Source organism: Canis lupus, chromosome 33, assembly GCF_003254725.2.
Source record: "Canis lupus dingo isolate Sandy chromosome 33, ASM325472v2, whole genome shotgun sequence".
Classification (NCBI taxonomy): Eukaryota; Metazoa; Chordata; class Mammalia; order Carnivora; family Canidae; genus Canis; species Canis lupus.
The window spans coordinates 18,515,640-18,534,585 of NC_064275.1; the positions used below are offsets into that span (position 1 = coordinate 18,515,640).

Genomic DNA, 18,946 nt, shown 5'->3' on the forward strand with positions numbered 1-18,946 from the left:
TGTTATAGTCATCTGCCATGACAGTCTTTAGAGAATTCATATAAAAAACATTTAGAGATCCCTTCTTTCCTGAGGGAATGCTGGAGAGGTGGGGCGGGGAATGTGTGGCTCTAGAAATGTTAGGACAGGTACAATGCTACCAGAGGTGGGGGTAATCTTTGTTAGCCCTTGAGAAGACCTAGGTCCACTGACAGCTTATTAAAGTTTTTTCCATGAACCATTTCCAGATAGTTTTTTTTTAATGGTTTTTCCTTAAGACTTTTCCAGAAATTCCATTTGTGGAAGTGAAGTGTGAATGTATATTTAGAAATCATAATACCACAAATCTTAGAAGATACCTACAGTGAGTGACCCACAAGGGAAAGGGTGATGATGAGGGGAAATAAAAATTAGTTAACATTTTGGAGACTATTGGTTTGTTTCTTGAGAAATTTGCTTGGTTTAGATTATATCCCTCCCAAAGCATGTTTTAAAAAACATGTGTGAGAATATATGTTTATGTGTATTTATACTTACATTACTCTGTAATAAAAACTTGCTGTATTTGAGCCGTAGAAAATGGGTGCACTTATAAAAATTACCATAAACTCAACAGTGAATGGGGAAAGAAAAGTGTGGTTCTTCTAGCTCTGGGCAAAGTTGCTTGTTATTTTTTTTAAATGTTGATTTCCAGCATTAGAAAATGCCTTCTGATAATTGTATTCATTCTCACGATACAGAAAATCACTGACAATAGCAATTTATCTATTATAATACTCTTTCTTAAATGCAGCTGTCTACTTTTCCTTGTTTGCTTTTTTCTTTGGTGACATGTTGATTTATCATCATTAGGATGGGACTCTTAAGAAGCTCCAAACAAGGGCGCCTGTGTGGCACAGTCAGTTAAGTGTCGGCCTTCGGCTTAGGTCATGATCCCAAGGTCCTGGGATTGAGCCCGACATCGACTCCCTGCTCAGCAGGATAGCCAGCTTCTCACTCTCCCTGTGCTTATGTGTGCTCATGCACGCTCTCTCTCTCAAATAGAGAGAGAGAGAGAGAAGCCCCAAACAGCAGATGTGAGTACATAGCATCAGAGTCTTACACTGTGGAGAAAGCCAAGTGGATATTCCTCTCCAGTTGACCTAGTTCAGTATACTAAGCTGAGGATTTTGAATTTTATCTTTAAAAATATGGGCGTTAAACCCTCGTGCATTGTATCACAGGAGAATCCATCTCTGCATCTAAGAACATGGTGGCCCATGTCTCTAGAGCAAATAACGGACTTGGGGAAAAGAATGAAGAAAGCTATTTCTTCAATTGAGGAAAGAGTGAGAAGGGGAGATAGAATATGCTTTCAGAATTGAATGAATGAATGATCAATCACATTTGAAGCTCTTTCTATTAAAATATGGGGACTCCTAGAACATGTTCATTGTTTCCTTCCACAAGGATAGGTCTAAGAAGTCCCCAAGAGAAAGCTAAGTCTTGGAAGCCAAGAATCTGGGCTTCCAGATTTAGCTGCTGCTTCCTTCTTGAACAATCCCTGTGTCTAACCTTGGGGAATCTGAGTTTGGTTATATTAGAGAACCAGTGAGTTTCCTTTCAGTTGTCTTTACATATGTAATCATTACTTACCCTTCCTATTCCAGATAATATGATCGTGTGGCATTTAGATTCCTGTGCAGTACCCCATAGGGCATGAATACAATAACTGGTCCTCCTTCCTTTTTTGGTTCTCAGATTAAATAATGTGCATTCTGATTTTGTAGTTCAGTCTTTGAGATTGTTTTGTTTGAGCCTGACCCTGAGAGTGGATCTGTGCTAGGTGTATGTACAAGATCAAGCTCCAGGGCTTGCTACACAAAAGGACTAGGGTCTAGTCTGCCAAGATCCCTGATAAAAGTAATGCTAAATTGCTTATGAATTGCATGTATGTTTCATGTGGTTTCTCACCTCTGTTTGGACACCATATAAGAACAATTGGAAAATAACCTCACTTCTTAGAAAATCTCTGTATATCTTTTGATGTATATTGTTCCATATAGTTTAATAAACACCAGGATACCATTTTGTAACCCGCTTTCTTTGCTTAATAACATATTAGGAGAAATTGTTGTGTTGCCTAGTATTCTCTCAATTAGAGAAAGGAAAATTGGATCAAATCAGTAATCAGTATGGCCTAAAGAATGTAGCCTTCTTCTATATGCATTTTCAGGGCTGAAAGCTAGCTTTTGGCAAAAGAGTACAGACTCTTTTGCCAAAGATTAGTCCTGGGGCAGCCCCGGTGGCTCAGCAGTTTAGAACTGCCTTCAGCCCAGGGTGGGATCCTGGAGACCCAGGATCAAGTCCCACGTCGGGCTCCCTGCATGGAGCCTGCTTCTCCCTCTGCCTGTGTCTCTGCCTCTCTCTCTCTCTCTCTCTCTCTCTCTCTGTCTCTCATGAATAAGTAAATAAAATATTAAAAAAAAAAAAAAAAGATTAGCCCTACTCTTGTCCTTCCTTTGATTTTCATCAGCACACATAAAAATTGCATGACTGAATTTTAACGTGGCTGATGTCATCCTTTTGCTCTGGATCTTTGGGGGAAGGGGTCTTATTCCCTTGTGTGTCTTCTCCCATTTCCTTCTTCCTGATATCTAAAACAATCATCCACTGGAAGTAGTAATAAACATGTTGTCATTTATCATCGTGTAAATCGTTTACTTTCTTTGTAAAATGCTTAATTAGCCTTTAGATGTCATGTAACTCCTGAGTTTACTGTTGTTTTCTTAGCAGGACCTAGAGGAATCGCTTAGGATGAAGCTGAATCTTACCAAGGTAGTTAATGGCTGTCGCCTAGGAAAAATAAAAAACCTGGGCAAAACAGGGGACCGCACCATGGACATTCCAGCCTGCCTTCTGTACACCAAGACCGGCTCTGCCCCACACCTGACCCATCAGACACTGCACACTATCCACGGGGTTCCTGCCATGGCTCAGCTTACACTGTCCTCGTTGTAAGTGTTAGATCCGATCATTTAAGTATCAACTCTGGCAGCAGCTTAGATACCTTAATAAGGTACAGTAAAAAGAAAGACTTTTTTGATTATATGCACAACATTTATAGATTTTCAGAATGAAATTAGGAGATGTCTACTATCAGACAGCCTCTGGCCCTAATCTGGAAGCCACAGGCCAGACCTGCATGTCAGAGCTGCATCACTGTTCCTCTGATTCAACTGTGTCAGCATGGTGACCCTCATTGCCACCACTCCCAGAGGTGACAGAGCAGGGAATGCTCTGTGAGAACTAAACTTGGACTCCAGAGGCTGTCTGCACACACCAGCCTCACACCTTTCTCTGTATCTGCACCCGTACTTGGTACTACCTTATGAAAACAAAACTGATGGAGTTAGATCATTTGATGTAATGTACATACTGACTTTATGCTTAATTGGAGAACCTCTGCTATATGATGAAATAACTCTGTGATACAGTCTTAATCACAGTGATTTTAAAGGGTAGAAGGGAGGAAGAAGATCAGGCATTTGAAAGCACTTGATCTTTGCCAGTTTCTGTTCTCACAGAACTACTTGTAAGTTGAAGACCTGTTTTCTGGCTGAAGAACACAGCCTAGTGAGTTGGGACTCTTGAATACCGGCGTACTTCGTTGTACAAGACTATGTTTACCGTCACGTAGCTCATTTGAGTGTAGAGAAGTGGGTGTCAGTTGTCGCAGACAGTATGTGTAGAACAATTCATTTTTACGCATTTTTCTGTTTTGCTTTCAGGGCAGAACACCATGAAGTCTTAGCAGAATATAAGGAAGGAATTGGAAAGTTTATAGGTAAAACTCGAATTATTTGTGTTTGCCTTATGATGTATTAATTTGAAGTGTGGAGGTGCTGTTGACTGATCTTTCATTCATACATTTACTTGTTCATTAATTTAATGAGCGTTTATTGGGCATCTAAGAACCACATATTGGAGATTTAAAGATGAGTAGAACTCTTGCCTCCCCAATAGAGCTCAGAGCCTGTCTGGGATAAAGAAATAATTGTAGTAGGGTATAGTGACCACATTTGTAGGATTAGGGGTGTGTACATGTACATGAGAACCCAGAGGGGGAGCACATTACTTGCTGTAGGGTAATGGTGGAAGGAGGTCAGACTAAAGAAAGGATTCTTCACTTGATCTTAGCCAAAAGGCTGAGAAGCGATAAAAAGAAAGGATTCTTGAGAGAGGAGGAAGAAGTGGTCCCTTATCCGAGTCAAGGAAAAGTAGGACTTAGGTTGAGAGGTAGGCACAATGGTGGTGGTGGACAGGTGTGGACAGACATCCCAGGCACAGAGCAAAGACCTAGAGGTAAGAAACTGCATAGGACATATCTAAGATCCAAAGCAGTCTAGCTGTGTTTGAGCCTAAAACATAAAGCAGAAGATGAAGTTATTTATATATAGCTATCTTCTGGTATGTTAATACTATCTTTTGTTCTGGAAGTAGGATTTTATATGCAGATGAATGTGTCCATTTGTTTATAGGAAAAGCATAGCAGAGGCACCTAGAGAATCCGTTCTTCTGTAGACCACTTTCTCCTGAGCTTTCTTCCAATATCTAAGAGTTACTTAAGTGAATGAGAATTCTGTTTCCATTGGTTATTCAGTCCTCTGCTTCTGAAGGAAATTGCATGATGGCTTGTTGGTAGTCACAAGGCCCTGTTTTTAAGTAGAGGAATTTATGTAATGTTTTCCTTGGACTGAAACCAGCTTTAAAGTATACAAGCATATAATTAGGTGACAATAGCTGCAAAAGCTTTCTAGAGATAACTGTAAAAATTGAAATGGTGGAAAATAGGTAGAGAACTGCAGAATTGTTTTTTGTTTTTGTTTTTTAGCTTGCTTTATTTTCTGGGTCTTTTTTTGTCAGTGAAATCCTTTTTTTTTTTTTTTTTAATGAAAATGTAGGGTAGCATAGGAAGTTTAAGCACATATGGTCTAGTAAGCATTTTTTTTGGGGATTTTTTTTTTAATGACTATATTTTTGACTAAAGAACCTAAGAAATTGTCATCTTGAGTCAATGAAACTTAAAGAGAATTTGATCCATTTTCAGTATGCTGTAGCTTTCCTTATTCTGCTCCTAGGTCCCATGACATGGGATAGTTTTATTATTAATAAGATTACCTTTTGATCATATCACTTTGTTTTTCCAGTCGCTAGTTCCTTTGGATGGTACCTACAACAAACATACTTGATATTAAGTTTTTCTTCAAATCAAGTAGGGTTAAGATGCCACTAAAGACTTTTATTCTACTTCATACTTTAATGTATACTATTCCTTTGTCTATTCCTTTGTAACAACTCATTAGTCCTTAGACATGAACATTCAATCCTTTTTTCAGATGAGTAGGTTTTAAAGGTGGTCTCTTCATTCATGTCGATAAGGCCTCTTAGAATTCTAAGATCGAGTATGAACAGTTGAACATGTCTAGAGAGACTTTATCCAGCAGTACACATATAAACTGCTCTCTGTTACAACACAGCATAATTGTTAATATAAATGCTCTCAGGAGTTCTTTTTTTGTGTGTTTATACAGGCATGCCTGAATCGCTCTTGTACTGTTCCCTGCATGATCCGGTCAGCCCCTGCCCAGCTGGTTATGTCACAAACAAGGTGATTTCTCAGAAAGGTGTCCAGGGCTGCAGCTTTGTCCCAGAAAGTCAGCCTGTTGCATCCCTCCAGTGCTAAATCCCACTGCCTTGGATGCTAGCGCATTCCTGACCCCTTTATACCTTCTTATTTATGAATAGCCCACTACATAGAGTGGTTTATAGGAATTAAAGTAGGGCTACCTGCAGATGAGGTTAAGGTAAGGAATATATCCTCAGTATTTTCATTGTTGCAAAAAATTTGGGGATGAAGGAGGGTCAAGTACATGGCAAAAAAAGAAATTGCTATGATGGTAGAAAGCAATATTTTTTTATGCCATGCTTTATTTGCAGTTTTAACAACCTCAGGAAGCGCTAGGAAAGTTGCTGATGAGTGTTATCACATGTATAACTATATATAGTAGAATCTCGGTGTAATACTGCTTGCTTTTAGAACAGAATTTGAAAAGCTGGGTGCACAGCCAGAGATTTTAGCTAGTGAAGAACAGTATCAAAAAGATTTCATTAAAAGTTTCCACCTGAGACATGGCACATTGGTCTTGTCCCTGAGGACTACATTTTGGCAAGCCCTCGGTGTATGCTGCTGCTTTACAAATGCAACTACTTTTCCTGCACCCATTTTCATGTCAACGATATCTATTAATCTTACCTAAGTATTTTAAATTATTCTTCTGCTTTAAACTTTTTATTTTGTAGTTTTAATCTGAAAGAAAATATTTTTACCTCAGTTATCTACCCCATTTATAAGGGAGAAAGGATTCATTTGAACAGTGTTCTTAAGCTTTAGGCCAGAATAAAGACTGTCTGTGGGTTCCCCATTTATGTCCTTGTCAATCTCTTCTGGGAAGAAAGATAATATAGAAGAAGGAGTACCCAAAGAAAGAACATTATATAGAGATGCTTATGTATGTATCTGACTTCTTTATATCTGTATTTAACTTAATCTAGTAAACACTTATTAATCTTCAATAATGTGTGAGGACCTAGATTAGGCTTTTGGGACACAAACATAGATTGGGATACTCTATAGTCAGACAATGTACAATGGTACAGTTATAAGTACTATCATTTCTATAAAAGAACTAAGTACAAATTGCTGTAAGAGCTTGGAAGAGTGAGTGATGGATTATGCCCAGATAGGTTTTTGGAGCACAATAGAGTAGATAATATTTGAACTTTGTCTTGAAAGATGCATGGTATTTCACCAGACAGAGAAGTAGGGAAGGGCATTTCAGCCAAAAGGAACAGTGATTGAAGACAGAAAGATCAAAGTGTATGGTGTATTTAGGGACAGCATGCGTTGGAATGGGGTCTCGGAGAATGGAAGACTGGGCTGGAAAAGTATAACAGAGAATTCTTGGAGCTAGCTTGGAAGCTGGCTGTGCAGCCACTGAAGGGTCTCTATGAGCTATAGAGAAGGTCCTTGGAGAATTGGAATATAGTCCAATCTGTCCAAGATAATGAATTGCCACCATCTCTCTGTTTGTAAAGAAGAATTAAATTCAGTATTACTTTATCATTTTATTATTCTCTTTTGCTTTGCATATTCCTCTTGCTGATTCCTAATCATTTTGTTCATGGCAGTCTGTGTCTGTCTGGGGCATTGGGGGACGAGTAGAAATGACTGCTTCCAAGTTCATGGCAATTCAGCAGGCCCTTCAACCAGACTGGTTCCAGTGTCTCTCAGATGGAGAGGCATCTTTCGAGGAAGCAGCTTCCATAAAAAGGGCCAGAAAGTCTGTTGATCGATCGCTTCTATTCCTGGATAATTGTCTGCGGCTGCAGGAAGAGTCAGAGGTAAGGCTGCACCACCCACCACGTCTTTCTGTTTGAAGCTCTCATACTACCACCTTCTCTGCTCCTCCTCCTGCTTCTCACTTCCCCGCGTCTTTTACTCTCCTGTTTTCTTTTCCTGAACTGTAAGTATTCTGACTCTCTAGGATTCTGCCTTAGGCTCTCCACCCCACTTTGGATGTTTTCCCTGAGCAGCCTCCCCTTGGTTTTAATTGGTGAATAATTCTGAAATCACATGGGTAATCAAGCTCACTTGGCTTAGCTTCAGAATTACATCAAGTGGACTTCAGCTGGGTTCTAAGAATGCATCCCTCACGTGCGCCTCGAACTCAGTGGTAGCCAAACTCAGTATCTGATCTCCTCAGACCTGTTGTTTTTCTTTCTGTCTCTGTTCATAGCAGTCACCATGTTCTTCAGCCCAGAAATTTGTGTCTTTCAAGGCTCTTTTTTTATTTTTTATTTTTTTTATTTATTTATGATAGGCACACAGTGAGAGAGAGAGAGGCAGAGACACAGGCAGAGGGAGAAGCAGGCTCCATGCACCGGGAGCCCGATGTGGGATTCGATCCCGGGTCTCCAGGATCGCGCCCTGGGCCAAAGGCAGGCGCCAAACCGCTGTGCCACCCAGGGATCCCCAAGGCTCTTTTTTTAAAAGAAAATTTTATTTAAAATCAATTAAGTAAAAAAAATAAAAATAAAATAAAATAAAATCAATTAAGTAACATATGGTGTATTAGTAGTTTCAGGAGTAGAGTTTAGTGATTTATCAGTTGCACCCAGTGCTCATTTCATCCCATGCCCTCCTTAATGCCCTTTACCCAGTGACCCCATTCTGCCACCCACCTCCTCTCCAGCAACCCTCAGTTTGTTTCCTGTAGTTAAGAGTCTCGTATGTTTTGTCTCCCTCTGATTTCATCATATTTTATGTTTCCCTCCCTTTCCCTATGTTCATCTATTTTGTTTCTTAAATTCCACATTCAAGGCTCCTTTTAATACCCATTTAAAATCCAATTGTTTACTCCTTCTTGATTCTATCTCCTTAAATATATCTAGGATCTGCCCCACCTCCCCATCTTTCTTATCACCACCTTGAGGCATAACCTCCTCATCTCTTATGTAGACAATTATCCTTTAAAATAATTCTCTCTGTCTTTTCTCATTTCTATGCAATCCATCTTCAGCCCTGCTATCTGAGAGATCTTCTTAAAACACAAATAGGAGCCCATATCCACTTCCCTAAGAGAATTTAATGACTCTTTTTGTCAACTCTTATGTGGCATGGATGGGCTGCTGTGACCTGGCCTCTGCATGCTCTTCCAGCCCAGTGCTTACTGCTGTTTCCTGTGGCTAACACCCTGGCCCCTCTGAGTTGCAGTTCCCTGCAATTGCAATTCCCTGCAGTTCCCTGAGGTGTTACCCTATTTCATCCTTCGGATGCTGTACAGGGACTTCTGTCTGGATTGTTTCTTTTCTTATCTCCAGCCATATTCCTTCTCTTGCTCCACATTGGCTCATCCCATTCCATTCATCGATCTAGGGAACTGTCTCTGACCCTTCCAGGAAGTTCTGTTCTTCCTTTGCTATCCCTTTAATTTGTATATGGCTGCACTATAGCTCCAGTTATAGCATAATGCAATGATTTCTTTACGTGTTTGTCTATATTAGATTGTGACTTCCTTAAACTCCATTTTTGAGTGTCTTTATTTTGTATCTCCATCACATAGCAGAATACCCTACATACGTAAGTCCTCAGTAAATGCTTGTTGATGGTGCTGGTTATAATGGGGTGGGGAGGATGAAACTGTGCCAGTAGCTCAGAGATCATGGTAGCAGAGTGAATGAAGCTCAGAAAGAATGCTGTCACTAGGAGAGACCAGAGCTGGTGAGAGAAGGGAAGGTGTGACCGAAGGGGAGAATTCAATGTTGAGATCATTTATGTGGAGTAATCCTGAGCAATGGTGACAAAGCATGTTGAGGTTGAGGAACATTGTTATCTTGAGTGTGCCAATAAAAAAATTTTAATTGGATAATTAAGTTAGTATACATAAAATGATTAGAAGAAACTTAGTTGTCATTCTGAATAGAACTCTCAATATCTGCAGTGAGAGTTCAGCGTGGGGACATTGGGACATTGCTGTGGGTCCTAATTGTTAGTGTTACTCACCAGCAATTGTTCCGCGCCAGTAATTATCATTGGAGGATGAGTAATGTTTACATGAGTAGAAAGGAGGACAGGGGGTATGACAGCATGATTATTAGAACTGCCGGATGAGCCTCAGGTCCCTCTTCCGTGCTAATCAGCCTTACCATTTCACATTATTGCTGTGTGTTGGTCCCTCTTTCTATCCCTATGATTATGCTGTTGTCTTGACATGATTATTTAGTACCGTCTCCCTTTACTCTTAAATGTGTCCCTTTTTTTTTTTTGAAAGAGAACTTTTTATTACTTTTATATACAGAAAACTCAAGAACGCACACTTAATCCAATTTGGTGGCCAGTTCTTTAGCCTCTGCCTTTTTCAGGTTGACCACGTGAACCACTGACTTTGGGCCCAGGACGTTGCCTACCCAGTGACGGCAGATCTCATCATATCCGTCATTGTAATTGTTTCTGATAGCTTCCAGCAGCTTTGCCCGAGCTACTGTCTTCCGAGTTAACCTGTGTGAAGGCAACAGTGGTGCAGATTTCCTGTGGATCAGATGTCCCAGCCTAGTCTTCCCCCTGATAATGTAGTAGGGAACCCCCATCTTATGATATAGGACATGCAGGAAAAACAACCAGCTCAGTGGGATCCATAGCATGTGCAATCACTACCAGCTGAGAATTTCTGTTTTCCACCAAGATGGTGACAATATTCACCCCTGCTTGAAGGACAGGTGGCATGTTAGTGGGGACATCCTCTTTGCTGGCAGCTTTATTCTCAGCCCAGGCCAACAGTCTTTACTTCTCTTGCTTTGTCTCTGGTTGTGTTTGTGGGTCAGCCTAAGCAGTTGAGTAGCTGTTTGGCAGTCTCAGGCCAAGGTCTTGGGTGAACTGGTTAATTGTAGGAGGTATTTTCAGACATTTATAGAGAAAAGCCCTTTGCCGCTGCAGCTGGATGTAGTGGGGCCATTTGACAAAGCGGGTGAGGTCCCTGTTGGACTGGATTCCTGTTGAATGCCAAAATTCTTAGGCTTTTCTTCAAACAGGATCGACCACCTTGCCTCCTGCTTCATGACAGCGGGAGCTGGGGCCACCTTGTTCCCCTTAGCCTTCTTTCCTTTTGGCATCTTGGATGGCTGGTGGAGAGAGCACATGTGTTCCATTTTAGATAGTAAGTTGTATGATTATACTTCTTAGTCCGTGAAAAGGGGTTTCCCATATAGATAGGGCTGCGCCAGTCATGTAAAGGGGCAGGCCCATGAAACTTCCTGCTTTGTATGTCTGCATACATCTTTTCATTTTCCTATGATTTCTTCCTCTTTTACTCACTGGATCCTCCTATCCTGAATGCCCTTAAATACTGAAGCTCCTCAAGGTTCTAGTGTTGGCTTTCTTTTCTTCTCTATCTCCTAGGCCAAGGATGGCAAAGGGGTTTCATCCCAAGGTGCTTGGAGCTGTGCCTGGGTGCAGCAGGGAGAGAGTATCTGTCAGCCCTGTCTGCCGTGGGAAGTGGCAGCAGTGTGCCAGGTGTCTGCTGTTCTAGCCTGGGTAGTCACATTTGTATCACACATGTCCATAACTTTAGGTCCGTGTACTCAGCTGCTGATAACCTCAAACTCAGAATGCACAAAACAGAATGATTATCTTGTCTCATCCTCCACTATTTTCCTAGGATTCCCTGTCTTTGCTCTTCCCATTGTCTCTCCGGACCTCCAAAACAGGAGCCAGAAATCATCCTAGACTTTTTAACTTCTCCATGGCCAATTGGTCAAGTTTGTTGATTGTACCTTTTTTTGCTCTTTTAAAAAGATTTTATTCATTTATTTGAGAGAGTGAGCAAGCAGGGGAGAGAGAGAGAGCACAGGATGGGGGAGTGGCACAGGGAGAGGGAGGAGCAGACTCCCTGCTGAGCAGGGAGCCTGATAAGGGGCTCTATCCCAGGACCCCAGAATCATGACCTGAGCTGAAGGCAGACACTTAACCTACTGAGCCACCCAGGCGCCCCTGTTGATTATACCTTTTGATGAAGTTTCAGATCCGGGCTTTCCCCTTCTGCCACTGCTACTGCCTTAGCCCACGTCCTCTTTGTCTCTCACCTGAACTGTTAAATGTTAAACTTGCTTCCTACATATCCTCTAGCCATACTCCTAAATCATACTCCACACAGCAGCCCAAGCATTCTTTCTGATTGTGACTCTCATGCTTAAATTGAGAAGTGGGATTCCCTGTTCACATTCCAGGCTTCCTTCCCATTCCTCTCTCCTACCAGAGAGCCACTGTTGATTTGCGTTTTTCCTTGCAAGCCTTACTTTTTAGTTGCATACACATAGTTTTTACATACATACATACTGTATGGAGTTTTCATTACATGAATATGATCAGATATGTGATCACAAACACATTCAGAAATGTGTTTATTTTTAATCAGTGATCTCTCAAAACTTGTCAATGCGTATATTTCTATATCTACTGCATTTAAAAAAAAAAAAAAGAAAACACCTGCATGGGAAGCCATACTATGAATGTATCATAATTCATTTAAGCCTTTATTGATGTCTGTTTTCCCGTTTTTCATCATTCTAAACATTTTGTAAATATATCTTGATGCATATGAATGAATATATTTGTAGGAGAGATTCTTAGAAGTGGAATTTTAGGACATAAAGATAAAAGCATTGTCATTTTGAGAAGTATTGTCTACCTGCCCTTCCTAGAAGCTGAACTAATTTTTACTCTTTTTAGTTACCAGAGTATGTGTCATTTCTATAACACTTTTACCTCTATGGCGTTGCTATCTTTTAATTATTTTGTCTAAGCAATGTGCAAAAGTGGTATCTAACTGCTTCCAGTTTGTGTTTTCTTGCTGGTGAGGTTGAGTTAGCTCTCCATATATGTACAGGGCATTCACATTTATTTTTCTGAAGTTTATAGTCACATATCTGCCCAGATTTCTATGGGGTTGTCATTTCCTTAGAAGATTTCTTGGAGGTTTCCTATAGTATAAGTATTTGTCTATTCCAACAAGCAGCAAACTCTCCTTTGCCTTTGTTGAGAGTATATTTCACTAGAGAAGTTTTGTACTCAAATAGGTTAGCCTTTTCTGGTAAGCTTTAGCTTGCTTAAGGAGGCCTTCCTTACCCCAAGATTATAAAAACTTGAATATATCTTTTTGATACTTGTGTAACTCTTGTATGTTTTAGATTAGCCATGTGGGATTTATTTTTGTGGGTGGTATGCAGTGTAGTTTTATTTATTTTTTTCCAAATGGATAGTCAGTTATCTCAACCACAAAGTTATCTCTAGCTCAGAGACTTGGAGGTTGCCTGAAGCAGGGCTAACAAATGAAAACTGATCCTTTTGTCCTTTCCCTCTCATACTTGCTCAGCCTGTGTTTAATTTAATCTAAGCTCAAACATGACTCCACGTGTTGATCAGTTTCTCCTCAGTCTTTTCTCACCTATCTGAGTGGCTTTCAATTGTGTTTTTTGGAGCCCTAGAGGTTCTCGGGGAGGAGAGAGCCCCATCCCCTTTTCATGTTTCAACTGTAGCAGCTGCACTGAGATCTCTGCCATGTGAAGTTCATTTAAACAAAGGTCTCTACTACTGGAAACAGTTAAAAGCATTCAGTCCTTTCTTCCCTTAGGTCCTTCAGAAAAGTACCGTCATCGGAGTGATTGAAGGTGGAGATGTGATGGAGGAGAGACTGAGGTCAGCACGAGAGACAGCCAAGCGTCCCGTAGGTGGCTTCCTTCTGGATGGCTTTCAAGGGAATCCGGCAACCTTGGAAACTAGACTGTACTTGCTGTCATCGGTCACTGCAGAACTGCCGGAGGACAAGCCAAGGCTAGTGTTCAGTTAGGATGCAGGCCACACCTTGTGGGCTGCAGAGCAGGAGTGCTGGTGATTGTGTATTATGTGGAGTCTCTACACTGGGCATGTCTTTTGATGATCTGATTATGTCCTTTCTGTGCAGAGTCTGCTAAGGCAGACTCAGGGGAGAGTTTCCATCACAGATGTCCTGCCTTTGATTTCACAACATAGATGAGTGCAATTGCTGTGTGAATTAGTTTATTTGATCCTCATAAGTGAGGGCAAGTGTTATACTGTTTCCCCTCATTTTTGTGCCAAATGCCAATTTTATTCTTTATTCATTTTAACATGGTGCCTGGGAACAGGTGTAAAGTCATGTGGAACTCTAGCCTTAATCAAGGAAAGCTGAGGACAGATCTGGGGTGCCCAGCAAAGTGAAGGTGGGCAGTAGTAATAATAAGGATGTTGAGGGGGATCCCTGGGTGGTGCAGCGGTTTAGCGCCTGCCTTTGGCCCAGGGCGCGATCCTGGAGACCCGGGATCGAATCCCATGTCGGGCTCCCAGTGCATGGAGCCTGCTTCTCCCTCTGCCTGTGTCTCTGCCTCTCTCTCTCACTGTGTGCCTATCATAAATAAATAAAATAAAAAAAAAAAAAAAAAAAAAAAAAGGATGTTGAGGAAGTTCTTAGATTTGAGGCAGGTAGTTAAGTCACTTTTTGAAATCAAGAGGACTGGCAACATTGACGGAACCGGTTCTTTCCTTATACACAAGATTCACTATGTACTTACTGGTGTAGAGAAATGATATGCAAGATTCAGAGCTCAAAACCCCAAAGTTCTGAATGCACCGATGTCTTATTAGACTACCCACGTTTTTCTTTTTTTCCTTTTCTTTTTTTGTTTTCAATCCTTAGTTTTTCATCCAACTTGGTATGAATATTCTTGCTTTTTTCGTATAGCTCTATCAAGAAGTTTGGTTATAGAATGCTACTTTATGCCCTCTGTTTAGATGCTGTATAGTATATGTCAATTTTACCACTTAAAAAAAAATCCAGGTATAACTTGCAATAAAATGTATGAATCTTATGTAAAGTTTAATGAATTTTTACGTACATATGTAACCCTGTAAACATCAGTCAGAATAGGCTACTTCCAGCAGCACTTGGTCCACAGTTTTGACCTAGCTCTCCTGTGTCCTTTGCTCCCCTTCCTGTGCTGATTTTGTTCTGGTGCAGATAACAGTTCAGCACTAGTGTTTCTAGTCATTTTCTGGACTTCTTTGAGCTAAGTACTCACAGATGTCTGTTACTGGATTTGAGGGCTGGGATTGTTTTCATTCTCTATGTGCACAGAAATGCCAGCTTCAGTTGGAGAGGACTTCTAAAACATTACATTAGTTGAAGGAAACTGTAGTCAGAAAAGCCGGCATCTATTTAAGTGTTCTGGTTGTTTAATATTACATAAGCCTTTTTTGGACTTCTCCTAGAAATCAGGGAGTCTGTAAGCTTTTCTCTGCCAGTTCATAAAAGGGACTATGGGTAGAAAAACAAACATAAAAAAAAAAAAAAATAGCAGCCAGCCAGCCAGCCAGCCAGCCCTGATCTAGAGCACCTCCCCTTCTTGTTTCAGTGGCAAAACCTAGTTGAGTGGCATGATCACTCCCAGAATGCCTTACCTATTACCTCTGAAAATACCATCTCGTTCCACCATGCAGACTTTTTATTAGTGGAGAAAATAAAAGAAGAATAAAGAAAGCCAAGTAGTCTCAGATCTTACGGGCAGAGTTGAAATTCTGAGAGCTAGAGTTGCTTTGTAACTGAATCTATGAAGACTACAGTAGATAAAAAAATGTCTTTCTTTGAACCAATTATAAAAAAGAATTCCTAGGCAAAATACAGTTAAAACATGGAAAGTTTTGAAGGGGGAAATAAAGCACACAGCTTTGCACTCTTTTAAAAATTTTTTTTTTAAATTTGACATATAGTTGACATATAGCTTTGTACCCTCAAAAAAAATCTGTGTAGTGACAGATAGGCTATAAAGTTCAGTTGAAGACTAGAGGTTGTTTAGAAGGAATGGGAGGGGAAAGGAAACTACGTTGAACTTCTCTTTGGGACCCAAAACTCCACTGTTTGCTTTTTCAAATATCTCCTTAATCTTCACAACAAATCTTTGAGGTCTGTATTACTGCTCTTGTTTCTAAGATTAGAAAACTAAAACCCAGAGTGGTTAAGAAACCTTCCCAAAGTAGCACAATAAGAGCCCAGGTCTCTCTGCTGCCAAAATCTCATGTTCTTTCTACCATACCTTATTATCTGTTATGTGCCATGCAACTGTGATTGGTGGGCTTTGTTATTACTGCTTTTTAAAAAATATTTTATTTATTTATTTATTTGAGAGAAAGAGAGCATGAACAGGGGGAGGGGCAGGGAAACCGGGGAAGAGGGAGAAGCAGACTCCCCGCTGAGCATAGAGCCCAACTCAGGGCTGGATCCCAGGATCCTGAGATCATGACTTGAGCCAAAATCAGAAGCTTGGCCAACTGAGCCACCCAGGCACCCTCATTATTACTACTTTTAATGCTCTCTGGAAAGTCTTTGCTTCTGTTCCTGGCATTGTCCTCATGTCACTGTTGTTACTTGTTCTTTCTTGTATAGGCTTATCTGTGGAGTCAGCCGGCCAGATGAGGTGCTCGAGTGTATTGAAAGGGGAGTGGACATATTTGAGAGTTTTTTCCCTTATCAAGTGACAGAGCGGGGATGTGCCCTGACTTTCAGCTTTGATTACCAGCCGAACCCTGAAGAGACACGTAGGTCTTCCGAAGTTAGTCTCGGTGTTATCTTCAAGTTTCTTCTATTTCCGTTTCATTATTGCCTTGAGTCACAAGCCAGAAATATGTGCATACTATAACACCAGCCTTTTATAAAACTACATGTTTATTTGTTGTCTATGCTCTAGCATGTCGGCACACAACACTGGTACTTAGTGCTATACCTGTAGCTCATCAATACTAGGAAGTGATTTTATGGTGAGCAGAACCAAGAAAAACAACCCTTTCTATTAACAATATGAAAAAAGAACATTCAGAGTGAATAGTGATGCAAGTCTAAGAACAGAACACCTTTGAACTACTTAGTAAAAGTTAATTCAGTTTTTCACAAAAGAGCTCTTGCCTGCTTTTTGCAAACCACATGCTATCAAAATACAGAGAGTCTCACCCCTTCTGATCCTAGTGTTACTTTTGCTTTTTTTTTTTTTTTAAAGATTTTACTTATTTATTCATGAGACACACACACACACACAGAGGGAGAGAGGCAGAGACACAGGCAGAGGGAGAAGCAAGCTCCATGCAGGGAGCCTGACGCAGGACTCGATCCCGGGTCCCCAGGATCATGCCCTGGGCTGAAGGCAGTGTTAAACCACTGAGCCACCCAGGCTGCCCTACTTTTGCTTTTATGGGCCGTTTATTTATTTGTTTGTTTATTTCACAAAGAGGTAGGAGAGGTGTTTTCCTCTGCTAATATTGCTTTTCTTGTATTGCTTATTCCGAAGTCAAGAAAATCAGTCTCAAAGTGTGACATTTAATTGACAGTAGGAAAAGAATTGGGATATGAGCTTTGGGCTGGGATCCCTTAGAGCATCTAGCCAGTTTTTCTGGAGAACATTTGCACGCCCAGTCTGCCCTCTGGCCTTCACAGGTGTGCTTTCCTTTCCTGCTTCCTGTTGTCCTTGGAACTCTTTATTCCGCCGGCCCTACGTATAACTTGGGCCAGAGGCTTCCTTAAAGATTCATTTTATTCCCCACAAGTTATTAAAATTTCATCCAGAAGATGTTACAGTTTTTGTAAAGCCCCCTAACCATCAATCTAAATTGAATTACTTCTGGAAACAAAATCAGATTGGTCAGATTCTTATATATAGGAGGTCAGTTTTGCTGTCCTTTAAATTGACCAGAATATAATGTACAAGAATAAAAAAGCATACCACAAACACTATAAATGTTCATTTATAAGCTTACTTATTTCCACAAGGACTTGGATAACTGTTAGTCATTCTGTACTGTGAATATTTAAAACTTAACAACCTGATATTGAGTTCTCCGGAATAAACAAATTCCTTTTTGGCTAGAGAAAGCTGTTTTCTTCATGATTAGGAAAACTGAAATAGTTTGAACATTTTCCATTAGAGTAGTATTGTTAATCATATTTGTGTGTATATATGTGGTAAATTAAAATCTTTTGCCAATTACAAAGTGAAAATTACAAAAGAATAAGTTGCCAAATACAGGAACCAATATAGTTCCCCCTACTGACAAGGATTTTCCAAAAAGCCAGGGCATTATTGTGGTTTCCCACGTCAGCATGCAAATTCATGGCAGCAAAGTTAAAACAGCCCAGTGCTCAATGCTCAGGTCACGTCTCTTTTTCCTTTGATCAGGACAAAATTCCTTCTTAGGACTGTCTGCCCATTCTCTTTGGGCCGACCCTGAGTTTGTTATTACTCCTTCCCAATAATACTTCTCTACTTGCCCCTGTTCAAGACAGCTGGCTCTTTGCATAGTAATTGGTGTATCCCATATATATCAGAAGTGTTCTTTCTTAAAGAGTTCAAGGGAACAACCCAAGTCCCCATTTAGTTCTGGATAATCTGAGTTCCCTGGAGGCTAGGGTCTCCAAATAGAATACATAAATTAAAACCATATTCTTTTTTAAAAAAAAACAACAACAACATATTCTTCTTTTAATCTATTTGGAACATAAGCAGTTCCAAAGCACAATTAATTTGCCTGTAATGATGATAAGGCATAACTCCGATATACACACACAAATTTATTTGTCTCTCAAACACACACACACACACACACACACACACTCTTACACTCTCAACTGTGGTTTTTTTTTTTTTTTTTTTAAGATTTTATTTATTCATGAGAGACACACACAGAGAGAGAGGCAGAGACACAGGCAGAGGGAGAAGCAAGCTCCATGCAGGGAGCCTGACATGGTACTCGATCCCGGGTCTCCGGGATCAGATCTTGGACTGAAGGCGACGCTAAGCTGCTGAGCCACCCGGGCTGCCCTCTCAACTATTTTCTTAAAAAAACTCCTTGACAGTAAGATTATATATTATGTACTTGTAACCATAATTTGCTTAGACATTGTTGAATCTCCCAAATCGTGATATTATGGAGAATATGTCAGTGATCATCTTGGTCCATATTACTACTTTTCTGGTGTCATTTCCTTAGGATAAATTCTTATGAGTGGAATGACAGGGTCAAAGAGCATAAAATGTATGTAAAATAATCTCCCAAAAGCCAGTCTTTATCTGATTCTCATTCAAGACTTTTTATTCGTTTGTCCTCCAGTATTACAACAAAATGGGACACAGGAAGAAATAAAATATGTGGATCAGACAAAGAAAATTAAAACAACCAGTTGCAACCAAGAAATGACATCATTTGAAATTAATCTGAAGGAAAAAAAGTAAGGAATTTTTTTAGATTTTGATATCTGACTTTGTAATTTCAGTCTGTTTTAAAAGTTTATGTAACTGTTCCCTTTTCAGTTTATGA

General features: G+C 40.3%; 1 protein-coding gene across 5 annotated transcripts in view; it reads left to right on the plus strand.

The window, feature by feature from the left end:
• The window catches only part of QTRT2 (queuine tRNA-ribosyltransferase accessory subunit 2), a 144,406-nt gene that overhangs the window by 2,559 nt on the left and 122,901 nt on the right, over positions 1-18,946 (plus strand). For 3 of the 5 annotated variants that reach the window (XR_004811744.2, XM_035710109.2, XM_025477239.3), the window contains exons 3-9: positions 2,755-2,975; positions 3,750-3,805; positions 5,553-5,629; positions 7,210-7,422; positions 13,206-13,405; positions 16,029-16,180; positions 18,740-18,857. Coding sequence is in view for 4 of the 5 variants with exons in the window: in XM_035710109.2 (XP_035566002.1) it covers positions 2,776-2,975; positions 3,750-3,805; positions 5,553-5,629; positions 7,210-7,422; positions 13,206-13,405; positions 16,029-16,180; positions 18,740-18,857 (1,016 nt within the window). In the remaining variant the exon portion in view is untranslated. Of the gene's footprint in view, positions 1-2,751; positions 2,976-3,749; positions 3,806-5,552; positions 5,630-7,209; positions 7,423-13,205; positions 13,406-16,028; positions 16,181-18,739; positions 18,858-18,946 lie in introns of all 5 variants that reach the window. The other 2 variants (XM_035710110.2, XM_025477242.3) reach the window with 1 other exon arrangement.